This window comes from Dreissena polymorpha, chromosome 15, assembly GCF_020536995.1.
Source record: "Dreissena polymorpha isolate Duluth1 chromosome 15, UMN_Dpol_1.0, whole genome shotgun sequence".
Taxonomy (NCBI): Eukaryota; Metazoa; Mollusca; class Bivalvia; order Myida; family Dreissenidae; genus Dreissena; species Dreissena polymorpha.
In genome coordinates this window covers 61,236,328-61,251,324 of record NC_068369.1, presented here as the reverse complement: position 1 = coordinate 61,251,324, position 14,997 = coordinate 61,236,328, and the positions used below count along the sequence as shown (strand labels likewise).

The window sequence follows — 14,997 nt, the reverse complement described above, 5'->3', positions numbered from 1 at the left end:
GAAAATGGCCAAAAAACTGTCATGGATTACAAACAAGCAACTCAACACTACAAAGTCAGGAATTGCAAACAAGCTGTAAGTATCAGAAACCTGATGGGTCTAGTGTAGCGCGATCGCTTTTGCTCCTAGGGGTCAAGGTTCGAATCAAGGTAAACACAAACTTTCTTATTCATTTTCTGGATGTTATAATTATGTTTAACGATTCCAATTACTATATATGTTTGGCATTTGAAACATTTAATGACAGTGTTTTTAAAGACGACAATCTGTATACAGATCCGTTTTAGAAATACAGTCGTACTAAAAAAACTGTGACCAATCAAATAGTTTTGTTTAAATGATCATTTCTATATAAATTACTTAACGCTATTAATTCAACATAACATTCTTAATGTCTGATTTACTTATTCTTACGGCTAAAAAATTGTGTAGTGAATCTCGCCATTCTTTGTTGACTGGAGATTTATCTGGAAATCCCTTAATGAGGTAAATGTTGCAACAGCTACTATTTTGTGTATAAATTATATGACGGAGTTATGATTTTTTTTTGCAAAAAAATCAGATTGGTCCTTTTGCATCTCACATAGTTGGGCCATCATAATATTACTTTTAGCACCAATGTCCTTTTAAAAACTTACACTCATGGCGTGTATTAATGATAAAGCTCAAATATGTCACATTATTGTCATAAATAAAAGTTACAACACGTTTTGTGTCTGACTTCCTGAAAAATAAATTACAAAAGATAAACAAAATCAGTTATCAGATACAACAACAAACATGTGTACGTTTGGTTTATTACGGTCATACCAAATTGCATTATTTTGAACGTACGCAAAGAAAACTACAGTCTTTGTGTATCAAAACATATTAACAGACTTTGCTCTGCTTTCTTTGTTATGCTACGTCTTTAATAAAAATCATCATGACGTCCGCCCATAAAATCATCGTACTGACGATAGCTGCCATCATCCGCGCACTCCGAGTAGCGGCCAGCTAGAGCGCACGCTGAAACGGTAGAGGGAAAAACATTGATAGTCAAAAATTAGCGAGAAAAGATAAACGAATCAATACAAAAGTTAACATACATATAAACATATATATATATATATATATATATATATATATATATATATATATATATATATGTCTGTTTTCGTGCCATTTTGTGTATGTGATTTTTGGAGTCATAAAGGTGCCATCATATAACCATGTTAAGTCCTCAACAATATTCTTTGTAAAACTTCATGAACAATATTTTCTGCGTAACAAAAACCAGGTTCAAAGCAAACCCACCCTTTCACGTGATTTTTATCACAGGGAAATATATTATGTATAATAAATATTAACGTCGAAACTTGAATATGTAGACATGTACCATGCAAATTGTTAGCAATAACATTCTAAAGGCATCTGGTATACTGTATATAAGCGACCAATGTAATGTCACAAAATATATCGATAACAACAAAACTGTCCAAATTATATAACCGTTTCGCGTTTGTAACGCTTTATAATTTTCAGGTTTTTAAATCGTCAAAATATGCATATAATGCATCATTAAGATAATGGTACATATTCAATATTAATGTTGCCTTGCAAAAACAAAGCTACACCGAAAATTCGCAAATCTGAAATAACTTTTCTCAATTTATAAAAACGTTAAAAAGTCCCTTTAAATTGTATCAAACATTTTTTATTTGCGTTGAAAGATGGTAGATGACATGAAAAAAACATGAATCGGTTAACGAATACCTTGTGATATTTAACCGTATATTGTTAGTATTTTTATTGTACGACATTAGTTGAAGAAACGTGATGGGCAGAAGAACTTCGGGAAAAGTTCTCTTGCAACGAGATTATAAGCGTTTTAACTAACTATTAAATTGTCAGCGCATATCAATAGCTATTTATTTTTGAATATTATTAATCAATTGTATAAATTCATTTTAATTAGAAGAGAGTGTGTTGAAAATAATATTATATTTTTATATGTAAAAATTACCGCTCTCAAGAATAAACGAACGCAAAAAAACTTATATTTTTACGATGAACATCTAAATGGTTTAAATGCCTAAAATCTTAATAATAAAAATCTGCCTAGAACGCATTCTTTAAATTACTATGTATTTTCCTTTATCACAAGCCGCCTATGTGTATAAACTGATCATTATTTAGTGAAATTCACTAATGAAAGTAATTGAGTATCAGGAAGCGGAAATGCATAATCCTGATTTTTAATGCACACAAACACATGTTCTATTTTTAAATTGATATAATTAATAACAATAAAAAAATGCTAATGCTTATATGAAACGAACCGCAGTCGTTTTCCGGATGAGCCATCATCGCAGGCACTTCATATCCCAGACTGTTGCCGTTTCTAGTCACGCAGAATGCCCTGGAACATAACGGTTATATGTTATTTATCGTTCGGCACCACAACCCAACTGCCTCTTTCCGTTCAGAATATGGGCCTTACAATGTTTGTTTTCTATTTAAACTATGTGTACACCTTGTATATATCAAAGTACGCGAGACATTCGTCTCATAGTCTGATACATTCGTCCAAGATTTGGTGATTGATCAACCAACCTACACAAGAGAGTATAAGTGATAAAGGCCATCGCATCCGTTTACAGATAACATGACGTCGTTCATTTGTCTGAAAGCTACCTTCAGGCTATACGTCTCGTTAGTCTCTTATTGTTACATTGGCCGATTGTTTGTTAACACAAAATGCATGTATCATGTGACCCAAAAAACACACCTTAAGCCAAGTGAACACATTCGGACTCTTGTGTTGGTAGCAGGTCAGATAAATTTGTATTATAGTCCAATGAAACCAATAATTATTTTAATATATTAATATTGATTTTAGCTATATTTGTTCAACTAAAAGACTTTTCTGCTTTTACTGAATTTTCAACAATGAATAATATATTACATTAAATGTATAACAATTTGATTTGGAAAATTATAAAAAAAAATACACCCACAAAACTTCCCAATAAGAGATAAAAGTGTTTAACGTGCGTTAATGTGAAAAAAAAAATTCCGCGGCGTTTCAAAGGACGCCGTTCAATTTTTGAACAATGCAATATGGATTTACGAGTCAACTAGTGTATGTTGATTTGTTTATCAAAAGTGTGATAAGTTCTTTAAAAAAACACATCTCGACATGTGCTTCAAGACATTTGACATTTATAAATTTGAATGTGTTGTGTTCAGCCAGCTCTGACATCGACATTCGGCAAAAAAACGAATATCGAGCTGGGGCGAATGTCGAGCCAGCTCTGACATCGACATTTGGAAAAACTTTGAAATATCGAGCTGGGGCGTATGTCGAGCCAGCTCTGACATCGGCATTCGGCAAAAAAAACGAATATCAAGCTGGGGCGAATGTCGAGCCAGGTCTGACATCGACATTCTGCAAAAAAACGAATATCGAGCTTGGGCGAATGTCGAGCCAGTTCTGACATCGACATTCGGCACTAGTCCCGAATATCGATCTGGGACAAATGTCGAGCCAGCTCTGACATTGACATTCGGCACTTGTCCCGAAAATCGAGCTGAGACGAAAGTCGAGCCAGGTCTGACATCGACATTCGGAACTAGTCCCGAATATCGAGCTGGTGCGAATGTCGAGCCAGCTCTGACATCGACATTCGGCACTAGTCCCGAATATCGAGCTGGTGCGAATGTCGAGCCAGCTCTGACATCGACATTCGGCACTTGTCCCGAATATCGAGCTGGTGCGAATGTCGAGCCAGCTCTGACATCGACATTCTGCACTAGTCCCGAATATCGAGCTGGTGCGAATGTCGAGCAAGCTCTGACATTGACATTCGGTACTAGTCCCTAAAACTCAAATCTATTGAAATGGTCAAATAAAATTCAGAAAACAATCTCTATTCTTATGAAGCATGGAGGCTAGAAACCACGAATTCCAATTCCCAGTGACCCATTATAAAACGGCAATGATTCGAGGCAGTTCTTTTCGAGCCTTTCCGTTATTTTAGATGATGTAAGTCTGGTATCAGTTTGAAGATAATTATGTAATCTGTCAAAAATTAAGATATAAACAAGAGGGCATTGTCGGACCGTATTTGGTACAAAAACGAATATGGTACATTTGTACCATATTCGGCCGAATATGGTACAAATGTACCATACTTGGACCGAAGATGGTACAATTTTCGACCGAATATGGTACAAACATTGTACCATATTCGGTTGGAATAAGTTTTTCTATGCTCGCCAAAACGTATTTGGTACATACCAAAAAAACTCATAAAAATGAAAATGGCCTACGTATATGGTACATAAATTATGTATTTCTTAATAAATGAAATAGTCTGCCGATGTGTAAACTTTTTTTCAAACTCAAATACATTGTATTAACCTAATATTGGAAGTGACAAAAGTATCATCATCATCATCATCATCATCATCATCATCATCATCATCATCATCATCATCATCATCATCGTCGTCGTCGTCGTCGTCGTCGTCGTCGTAACTAGCAGTAACAGAAACAGCTAACCTAACCACACTTTACATGGATTTTGCTGGCTGTGTAACTGTTTCGCCGGCTAGCTCAGTCGGTTGCGCGTCAGATTGGCACGCAGGCGGCCTGGGTTCGATTCCCGGGCGGGCCAGATACTTTCGTGGAGCATAATAGCAATTTTCAAATTTTTAAAACTTTTTTTTTCGAAAGTGTATTTTCACCAAAATCCGATTTAAGAGATTTTGAGCTCTTTTAAATGAATATATCTCTCCAAAAATAAGGATGTTTGACTGGCTGCTTTAGACAGGTGTGACTGTATTCCTAAACATTACTTTGTAAAGTTGATTTGTCGTTCCGACGTCATATTGCTGAGAAGCCGACAAAGCTTTGAAGTTTCCGATTTTTTCTTTGATAACGTGCCGCTTTAAAAAGGCGGGAATTTTGCACACGAGTCTTACTCAGAAGTCAGTAACCATATTTGACTTGGCGGTCGGCAAGAAAAATTGTGATTTTCGACTAGAAAGAATTGAAATCCAAACTTTCTTCAAACTTCAAAAGAATTCTTGACAGTAAGTACTGTACATAATTTTAATTTTCAGTTGTCTTAATATGCATTGATGTTTTAACATGCATTGATTTTTATGTTTTATGCCCCCCCCCCCCCCCCTCAGAGTGCATTTGCAGTTGTCCGTCCGTCTATCCAATTGTCCGTGGCATTCCTTCCGGGTGCGTAACTCCTAAACTGCTAAAATATTTAAGCTACAGTCATTTTTTCGAAAGTGTATTTTCCACCAAAATCAGATCGAGCTCCTGTAATCTGTAGATTTGAACATTTTAAATTTTATGGAGTTTATAGGTCTTTGACCTTCGAACCCTGCCTAGTCGTGACTTCTGGTGAGCGACCTAGGCCCCCAGGGCCCCTTCTTTATATCCCTTCCATCCACGTAGCATTGGTTTCTACAGACCGTTTGTCCGTTGACCGCCATAAGTTTGCCCGCTATTTTTCCCCTGAATTTGAATTCGGTTGGATTTCAATGAAACTTTACATGAAGTACTTGCTACTTTCATTGCGCATATTGCCCGGAAGTTCGGATTGTAAATTTTAGCGGAGCTATCAGACGAGTGATTTTAGCTCAGCTCATGTCGTGAGACATTCGTTTTCGACACGCGGTGTTCAATACAAGCTCTATTAACTAATGAAGTATAAATGTATAATAACTTATTATATTATTTCAGATGAAGGAAGCAATTAGGAGAAAAAGGAAGCAATTAGGGTGCTTGCCCATGTCGAAGTACGACATTATTGTCAGATGTTTAAACGGATCGTTCGATGTCCCTGTGAAGAAACGGACACCTGAAGAGAATAATTGTTTGGCCATGATTAGAAAACGTAAGGACTTCGAGCTTGGTGACCGGGGTTCTTTATTGTGTGGCGGAAAGCAAGTCCTTGTGAAAGAAGATCTTCCTAGATTTGTTGAGAAGATGTTCATGGAAAACAAAGGATGTGGAGCAAGGGTTATTTACAACAAACTGAAAGTAAATTACACGGGGTTCTCGGAACAAGCTATCCTTGAAATACTGTACAATAGCAAGTATTACCATGAGAAGTATCCGAGATTTACAAACAAGCCAAAGCCAAAGACAATTACAGAAGAGGAACCAGGCAAAAGATGGCAGATTGACATAATTAACATGAAAAATCAAAGTGTTAGCTACAAGGGGTCCACATACAGTTATATTCTACAAGTCGTGGACGTTTATTCTAGGTACGTTATGCCAAAACCCCTGAAAACGAAGAGTTCGCGTGAAGTTGCAAAGGCATTAGAGGACGTGTTGATGGTTAACCTTGCCCCTGACATCATCCAATGTGACAACGGACTGGAATTTAAAGGCCCTTGTATGAAACTTTTGTTGAACAAGTACAACATCAAAATGATCAATAGTAGGCCGTATCATCCTCAATCACAGGGCAAGTGTGAAAGGTCAAACAGTGTTATAAAGGCCAAGATTCTATTTGCAACAAAAAGTAAACGTGGATTTAACTGGGTCGAAGGGCTTCAAGATTTAGCCTATGCCATAAACACAAGTTTCAAACGAGTTCTTGGGGGTCTCACGCCCTTTGAAGCCTACTACGGAAGAAGTCATGTTTTTACCAAAGAACGTCATAGTTCTCGTGAAATAAAGAAAACCATACGGCGAGCAAATAAAAAGGCTTACAGGTCGCTGTTGAAAAACGCAACTTCCCCAAGCAAGTACAAAGTAGGAGAGACAGTATTAATTCGCTATCCCTTTCGAAAATCCAGGGTGCCAACCAAAAGATATGTTATCGAAGGCAAGGTAGAAAAAGTAAAACGAAATGGTGTTTATATCGTGTCATTTCAAGTACCGAACAAACCCGAACTTGGATTCGTAAGCAAATCGGTTGGGGTCGAAAACATGACTAGCCTAACTGTTGCGTTAGAGAAACAACGAAAAATTAAAAAACATTCATTAAAACAGAACCGCTCAGAGAAACAAAATCACAGAACTAAGTACTATCATGTTTTAACACACCATGAAAATCTGCAGTTGTTGGATGGGGTGAATATTGCCATGGACCCAAATCCGGATGGAAATTGCCAATTTGCTGCTATATCGCATCAACTTGGTAAAATTGGTATATACAAAGACGTAGATGCTTTACGTAAGGAAGCAGTCCATCACATTGTAGAAAACAGATATTTCTATGAAACTTTTGTCTATGATGAAACATTTGATGAATACGTTAAGAATATGTCTAAGAATGGGACATACGGCGACAACCTCACGCTCATTGCACTTATGAGAGAATATAATTTGCAGTGCCTGGTAGTTTCTACCCGAGGACTAGAACACTCATCAATTGTGTCAGCAGATGGAAAGTTCGATGGTGATGTTGGAACAATTGCATTGGGGTATTTCCCAGAAGGATTTGGCATGCATTACGTTAGTATCCGTATCAATCAACGCGTGTACAAGGACATAATATCACGCTTAGAACAGTCGTATGACAACGGTGACTCTGGCGACAGCGCTGCGTCTGGCGACAACGCTGCGTCAGGCGACAACGCTGCGTCTGGCGACAACGGTGACTCTGGCGACAACGGTGACTCCGGCGACACCGCTGCGTCTGGCGACAACACTGCATCTGGCGACAACGCTGCGTCTGGCGACAACGGTGACTCTTGCGACAACGGTGACTCCGGCGACAACGGTGACTCCAGCGACAACGGTGACTCTGGCGACAACGGTGACTCCGGCGACACCGCTGCGTCTGGCGACAACACTGCATCTGGCGACAACGCTGCGTCTGGCGACAACGGTGACTCTTGCGACACCGGTGACTCCGGCGACAACGGTGACTCCAGCGACAACGGTGACTCCGGCGACAACGGTGACTCCGGCGACAACGCTGCGTCTGGCGACAACGGTGACTCCGGCGACAACGCTGCGTCTGGCGACAACACTGCATCTGGCGACAACGCTGCGTCTGGCGACAACACTGCATCTGGCGACAACGCTGCGTCTGGCGACAACGGTGACTCTTGCGACAACGGTGACTCCGGCGACAACGGTGACTCCAGCGACAACGGTGACTCCGGCGACAACGGTGACTCCGGCGACAACGCTGCGTCTGGCGACAACGGTGACTCCGGCGACAACGGTGACTCTGGCGACAACGGTGACGTCTCTGTGTGTTCAGCCCTGAAAGAGCTTCAAGATATGATAAACAATAGGAGGGCACAGAAGCGAACGACTTTTCCATTTCTGATGTTACCACTTCACATTCAAGTTGAAATTTTTAAGTTCTGCATACAATCAAGCCCGTCAATCCAGTTTGTGTTGGCGAAGGTCGGCAAACCCTTTAGAGATTTAATAAGGTCAATGAGTTTGCAAACACCTAGAATTTACATTCGGCCGGATATTGGACTAGATACTAGTAACAGAAATCCTGTTAGCGTTCGTTTCCTATTAACAAGAGCGGGCAGAAACAGCGGTCTTATTTCGGCAATAAAAGAAATCATCAAGGGGCCAAAATGGGCAAACGCATGGCTGCGTTTGCGTGTTAGTGGAATCGGTTGGTATGATATCATAGATGTCATGTACAGACATTACAGGTGAAATATACATGTATATCGGTGTTTGGAAACCTGTTATGTTATTTTTGTGATTGATGATTATGTTCTTCTACCGGAAATTTGTTGTCATTTGCTCATTTACTGGTAACTTTTTACGAAGCACATTTGGGATATTTTGGCTGCTACTAAAATGAATGTATATATGTATATTATGTCTTGTCAAAATGCTACAGTTGGATTAAAATTTAAATGCTGTTCTATGTTCTTCAATATTACTTTGAAAAATCCTGTCAGTATACCAATAAATGAAAAAAGTACAAGTTTGTTGAATCTCTTGAATGAAACAAATTATAAAATACAAAATGTAAAATGAATTTGTGATGATGATGATGACAAAACATTTGTGATGATGATGATGGTAAAAAAATTGTGATGATGATGGTGGTGGTGATGATGATGACAGTGGTTATGATGATTGGGGTTTGATGATTGTGGTGATGATGATGATGATGATGATAATGATGATGATGATGATGATAACAAACGTTTTGGGATGATGATGACAGCGATGTTTATCGGACGATGATGATGGTTATAATGATGATGATAAGTTTTTAGATGATGATGACGGCGATGTTTATCGGCCGACGATGATGATAATGATGATGATGATAACAAAATATTTGTGATGATGATGATGGCGATGTTTATTGGCCGATGATGATGATGATATTCTAATCGTCGTCATCATCATCACAACATCCTCATTATCGACCGAAAACATCGCTGTCATTATCATCACAAAAAAAACTTTTGTGATCACCATTACGATCATGATAATGGATATGATGATGTTGGTTTTGATGGTGATGATGATGGTGGTGTTGGTAAAGATAACAACGATGATGATCATTGGGGTGTTGATAATTGATGTGATGATGATGATGATGATGATGATGATGATGATGATGATGATGATGATGATGATGATGATGATGATGATGATGATGATGATGAGATAACGATGATGATGATGATGATGATGATGATGAGATAACGATGATGATGATGATGATGATTACGATGATGAGTGTGTATCATATTCGGAACGAATGTGGTACATTTTTCATCCGAATATGGTACAAGTTTGTACCATATTCGGTCAGGCATTTTACCCCAAAACTGCAGATACGTATATGGTACAATTAGACAGTTGTACCATATTCGGCCGAATATGGTACAAACTTGTACATATTCGTTTTTGTACCAAATACGGTCCGACAGGGCATGGAAGGCCCAAAGTCGCTCGCTGAGATAACAAGATATTATTGGGACAAATCTTCTGACCAAGTTTCATGAAGATCGGAAAATAAATGTGGCCTCTAGAGTGTTAACAAGGTTTTACTATAGCTATCCAGTGGAAACTCTCTAAACCGGATCCTCTCTATACCGATATCCATATATGGAAAAATGCCCCACCCCCTGGCAGCCATGTTTTTCAACCAACCGGCATCATTTTTGAACTCGTCCAAGATATTATTCTGACCAAGTTTGATGAAGATCGGACAGTAAATGTGGCCTCTAGATTGTTAACAATATTTTACTATAGCCATATAACGAAAAAATGCCCCTCGCCGAATGTCGATGTCAGACCTGGCTCAACATTCGTCCCAGCTCGATATTCGCGAGCTTTGACGAATGTCGATGTCAGAGCTGGCTCGACATTCGCCCCAGCGATATACGGGACTATTGCCGAATGTCGATGTCAGAGCTAGCTCGACATTCGCCCCAGCCCGATTTTCGCGAGTTTTGCAGAATGTCGATGTCAGACCTGGCTGGACATTCGCCCCTGCTTGATATTCGGGTTTTTTGCCGAATGCCGATGTCAGAGCTGGCTCGACATTCGTCCAAGCTGGATATTCGGAAAGTTTTGCCGAATTTCGATGTCAGAGCTGGCTCGACATTCGCCCAAGTTCGATATTCGTTTTTTACCGAATGTCGATCTCAGACCTGGCTCGACATTCGCCCCAGCTTGATATTTGTTGTTTTTTGGCCGAATGCCGATGTCAGAGCTGGCTCGACATTCGCCCAGCTCGATATTCGGGTTTTTTGCCGAATGTCGATGTCAGAGCTGGCGCGACATTCGTCCCAGCTCGATATTTAGAACTTTTGCCGAATGTCGATGTCAGAGCTGACTCAAAATTCGCCCCAGCTCGATATTCGAGACTTTTGCCGAATGTCGATGTCAAACCTGACTCGACATTCGCCCCAGCTCGATATTCGTTTTTTTTTGCGAATGCCGATGTCAGAGCGGCTCGACATTTGTCCCAGCTCGATATTCGCGAGCTTTGCCGAATGTCGATGTCAGAGCTGGCTCGACATTCGCCCCAGCTCGATATTCGGGACTTTTGCCGAATGTCGATATCAGACCTGGCTCTACATTCGCCCCCAGCTCTATATCCGGGTTTGTTGCCGAATGTCGATGTCAGACCTGGCTCGACATTCGCCCCAGCTCGATATTCAGTTTTTTTGCCGAATGCCGATGTCAGAGCTGACTCGACATTCGTCCCAGCTCGATATTCGTTTTTTTTTGCCGAATGACGACGTCAGAGCTGACTCAACATTCGCCCCAGCTCGATATTCGGGACTTTTCCGAATGTCGATGTCAGACCTGGCTCGACATTCGTCCCAGCTCGATATTTGGGGGTTTTGCCGAATGCCGATTTCAGAGCTGGCTCGACATTCGCCCCAGCTCGATATTCGCGAGTTTTGCCTAATGTCGATGTCAGAGCTGGCTCGACATTCGCCCAGCTCGATATTCGTTTTTTTTTTTGCCGAATGCCGATTTCAGACCTGGCTCGACATTCGCCTCAGCTCGATATTCGTGTTTTTTGCCGAATGCCGATGTTAAACCTGGCTCGACATTCGTCCCAGCTCAATATTCGCGAGTTTTGCCGATTGTCGATGTCAGAGCTGGCTCGACATTCGCCCCAGCTCGATATTCGGGATTTTTACGAATGTCGATGTCAGACCTGGCGCGACATTCGTCCTAGCTTGATATTTGCGAGTTTTGCCGAATGTCGATGTCATAGCTGGCTCGACATACGCCCCAGCTCGATATTCGTAAGTTTTGCCGAATGTCGATGTCAGACCTGGCTCGACATTCGTCCCAACTCGATATTCGCGAGTTTTTCCGAATGTCGATGTCAGATCTGGCTCGACATTCGCCCCAGCTCGATATTCGTTTTTTTTTTTGCTAAATGCCGATGTCAGAGCTGGCTCGACATTCGTCTCAGCTCGATATTCTCGAGTTTTGCCGAATGTTTATGTCAGAGCTGGCTCGACATTCGCCCCAGCTCGATATTCGGGACTTTTGCCGAATGTCTATGTTAGACCAGGCTCAAAATTCGTCCCAGCTCGATATTCGTTTTTTATTACAACAGCTAGCCTTAAGCACTTCGGGTGAGCTAAAACAAATGTGTATATTAATCAATGTGTAGATTGATTAATAGATACATGTGTACTATATTACCTTTATATAACATCGTATTTTCAACTTTTAACATTGAAGCTCAACTTACATATCGTCGTATAACTGCACTGGCTGAAAGAAGCCTTCCTCGTCACATCGTGGCTCGTAAGCGGGGTTCCCGTTACTCGTGAAGTCTTGGTAAGCTGCATGACACGGCCCAACCACTAGAAAGGAATATAATTGGAACACTAGAGGTGGACGCATAAAAGATAAATATTCTATATTATATACCTTTTTTGGAATATTAGTCTTTAAATACCTTTATCCACTTCAGCATTATTTTGTGTCAAGAAAATAAAACGTGTATTCTGATGTATTTCAATATTGTATTGTGTACATATTGGTGGGAGAAAAACTTTAAGTTATATAATGAATGTATCAATACATTTTTCAATGATTTTTATTTGTATAAGTAGCCGAACCTTCTTATTTTTAAAGAAACATAGTGAGGGCACACTCGGACAAGCATCCCGGTTCTTGTTTTGTTTCAGGCCAATCGAATTAACAAAAAGAATTGACTATTGATGCAAGGAGAAACACGACAATTTAAAGGGGCCTTTTCACAGATTTTGGCATTTTTTTAACTTATTCATTAAATGCTTTATATTGATAAATGTAAACATTGGATCGTAAAAGCTCCAGTAAAAAATCAAGAATAAAATTAAAAAAAGGAAAAGAACATTGCCCGGAACAGGTTTCGAACCAGTGACCCCTGGAGTCCTGCCAGAGTCCTGAAGTAAAAACGCTTTAGCCTACTGAGCTATTCCGCCGAGTACACATTCTTGACGTATTTTATACGTTATATAAGCAATCTTCGTAGTTTCACAAAATTTATCGACAAAAACAGAACTCTCCAAATTATTCAATCGTTTCGCGTTGCAACGCTTTATAATTTTTAGGTTTTAAAATCGTCAAAAGATGCATATAATGGCTATATTAGACCATGGTAAATGTTCAGTATTACTGTTTCCTCACAAATATCATAACTAAAACGAAAATGTGCGAATCTGAAACAACTTTTTTCAATTTTGTCAATTTACCAAAGCGTGAAAAGATCAGGTCGTACTCTGAACTTGAAATATAAAACTGGGTTATGTATCGTTATAAAGAAACAGACAGATCATATAAGGTTACAACAGAATAGTAATACAGAAACTCAAGATTTGCCAAAGAGACAGAAGCTCTTAGTCAATACAATTGGCTTGAAAGTGATCAACTTGAAATACCCCAGAGGACAATACAAACGCTACAACTGACGAAACATTTTAGAAATCGTGCTGCATTAGAACGGTCAAAACGTACGGGGTTAACGTAAGTAAATTAATTTATAAATTGAGAAAAAGACTACCGATACATTGACGTTGATTTGTGAAGTACGTTTCGCTTTATTTGCAGATGAAATAAGTTATAAACATTTTAGTGTCCTTGAGAACAGTCACACTATTAATAAAAAATTTTTTATAGGAGATGCAAACTGTGCAAATGTTTGTGAAAGGGCAGGTACCATATTGGTCAAACGCTGGTTCCACCATGATGTAACCATATATAGACATGTTTACTGAGACATACCAAATACATTACAAACTCCAAAAAGCAAGCCTCTTATAAAAAGAAAAAGAGTGACATGCATGTTTAAAAAAACATATTTGAAGTAATCAGTAAAACAATGTGCAAAAGTAAAATGTGACAACTGATTTGCCGAATAATGCATACATTTATTACACTTTCCGCTCGCATATTTGAAATGTAATCACCTGAAATGCCAATAATGACATGCAATCCGTATATAGACTGTATACGAACAAAGTATTTAAGATTTTAAATAAATGGCACATTTACCGGACTGATTCTGCAGTTGTTGGACGATGCTAAGAACCATGTCCAGCTTTTTTCCGATCTCCTCTAACTGCTTGTTTGTCGTCTTCTGCTGTAGTTTCATGCTCATCATTTGCTTTGCACACGAATCACCTTTACACGTGTTCAACACTAACAAACAGACAACGAACAAAACGAAATATCCCGTACCGGTCATTTTTGGTCTTTCTGTATGCGCCTCTGTTACGTTCGGATTCTCTCCAACAAATGGTGAGAAGTTATGAATAGTGTACCTATGAAAAAAACATAGTCTAATGTTGATTGTACTTGAGACCATATAAGTGATTTACTAAGCGTGTCATCCTGTAAACACTTAATTAGGCACCGGCAACAACGTGTTGACGCTGAAATGTAACGTACGCAATATAAACCACAAGGTTCAACAACCCACGGATGGAATAAAGCATGATGTTCAAACCTAAAAGGCGATTGAGATTATAGAAATTGCCCCATTTCAAAGAAACTGCAACATAAGAACGAATTTGTTTGCGTTTCAACAAATAGCATTCACTTTTATAAATTATATGATGTTACTTGTTTACGGTATATTAAGTTCGTAGACAAAATGTATAATGTGTCAAAGCAAATAAATGACACGTCTTTTTCAAGAAATACTATTTCTTATAGGAAAATGCTTTGGTAACTATTGATAATTACTTTTGTATTGTTGCTGTTTTTTCGGCCGATTTAGATATCTGTCTTGAAACTGCATGGGTGCCACAGAAAACAGTTTTTTGGTAGATCTTTTCATAAGTGCGCATTGTGACTGAAATAACGGCTGTATGCCACTTGAACGAGAAAATAGGTTCTCGTCCGTGCGGTTACAGCCGGGAAATTGCCAATCTGAAATCTTGTAAAAGTACATATGATTTGTTCCTTACGTCAATTGATTATACGGATGTACATGTAGGTCAACTTTTATTTCAGTACAATCTCAACGATCCTTTACAAAATGCACTGTATGCTGAATCATTGTTATGGTA

General features: G+C 39.2%; 1 protein-coding gene across 1 annotated transcript; it reads right to left on the bottom strand.

Annotated features, from left to right (window-relative positions):
* Positions 1-783: 783 nt before the first annotated feature.
* Positions 784-14,790, bottom strand: LOC127860565 (uncharacterized). The gene is made up of 5 exons (XM_052398685.1): positions 14,672-14,790; positions 13,979-14,247; positions 12,189-12,303; positions 2,322-2,401; positions 784-1,008 (listed from the first exon to the last, which is right to left on the bottom strand). Exons 1-5 carry the CDS (start codon positions 14,773-14,775, stop codon positions 911-913), a joined length of 666 nt encoding a protein of 221 aa, XP_052254645.1. The 5' UTR covers positions 14,776-14,790; the 3' UTR covers positions 784-910.
* Between the last annotated feature and the right edge of the window lie 207 nt (positions 14,791-14,997).

What these genes read in the sequence shown, in the direction of transcription:
- LOC127860565 (XM_052398685.1), bottom strand. Translation starts at nt 14,775, where the DNA reads ATGCGCACTTATGAAAAGATCTACCAAAAAACTGTTTTCTGTGGCACC. An exon ending in AAAACAGCAACAATACAAAA is followed by an intron (nt 14,248 to 14,671) that starts GTAATTATCAAT and finishes TTTTTTTCATAG; the next exon opens with GTACACTATTCATAACTTCT. An exon ending in ACAACTGCAGAATCAGTCCG is followed by an intron (nt 12,304 to 13,978) that starts GTAAATGTGCCA and finishes ATTCCTTTCTAG; the next exon opens with TGGTTGGGCCGTGTCATGCA.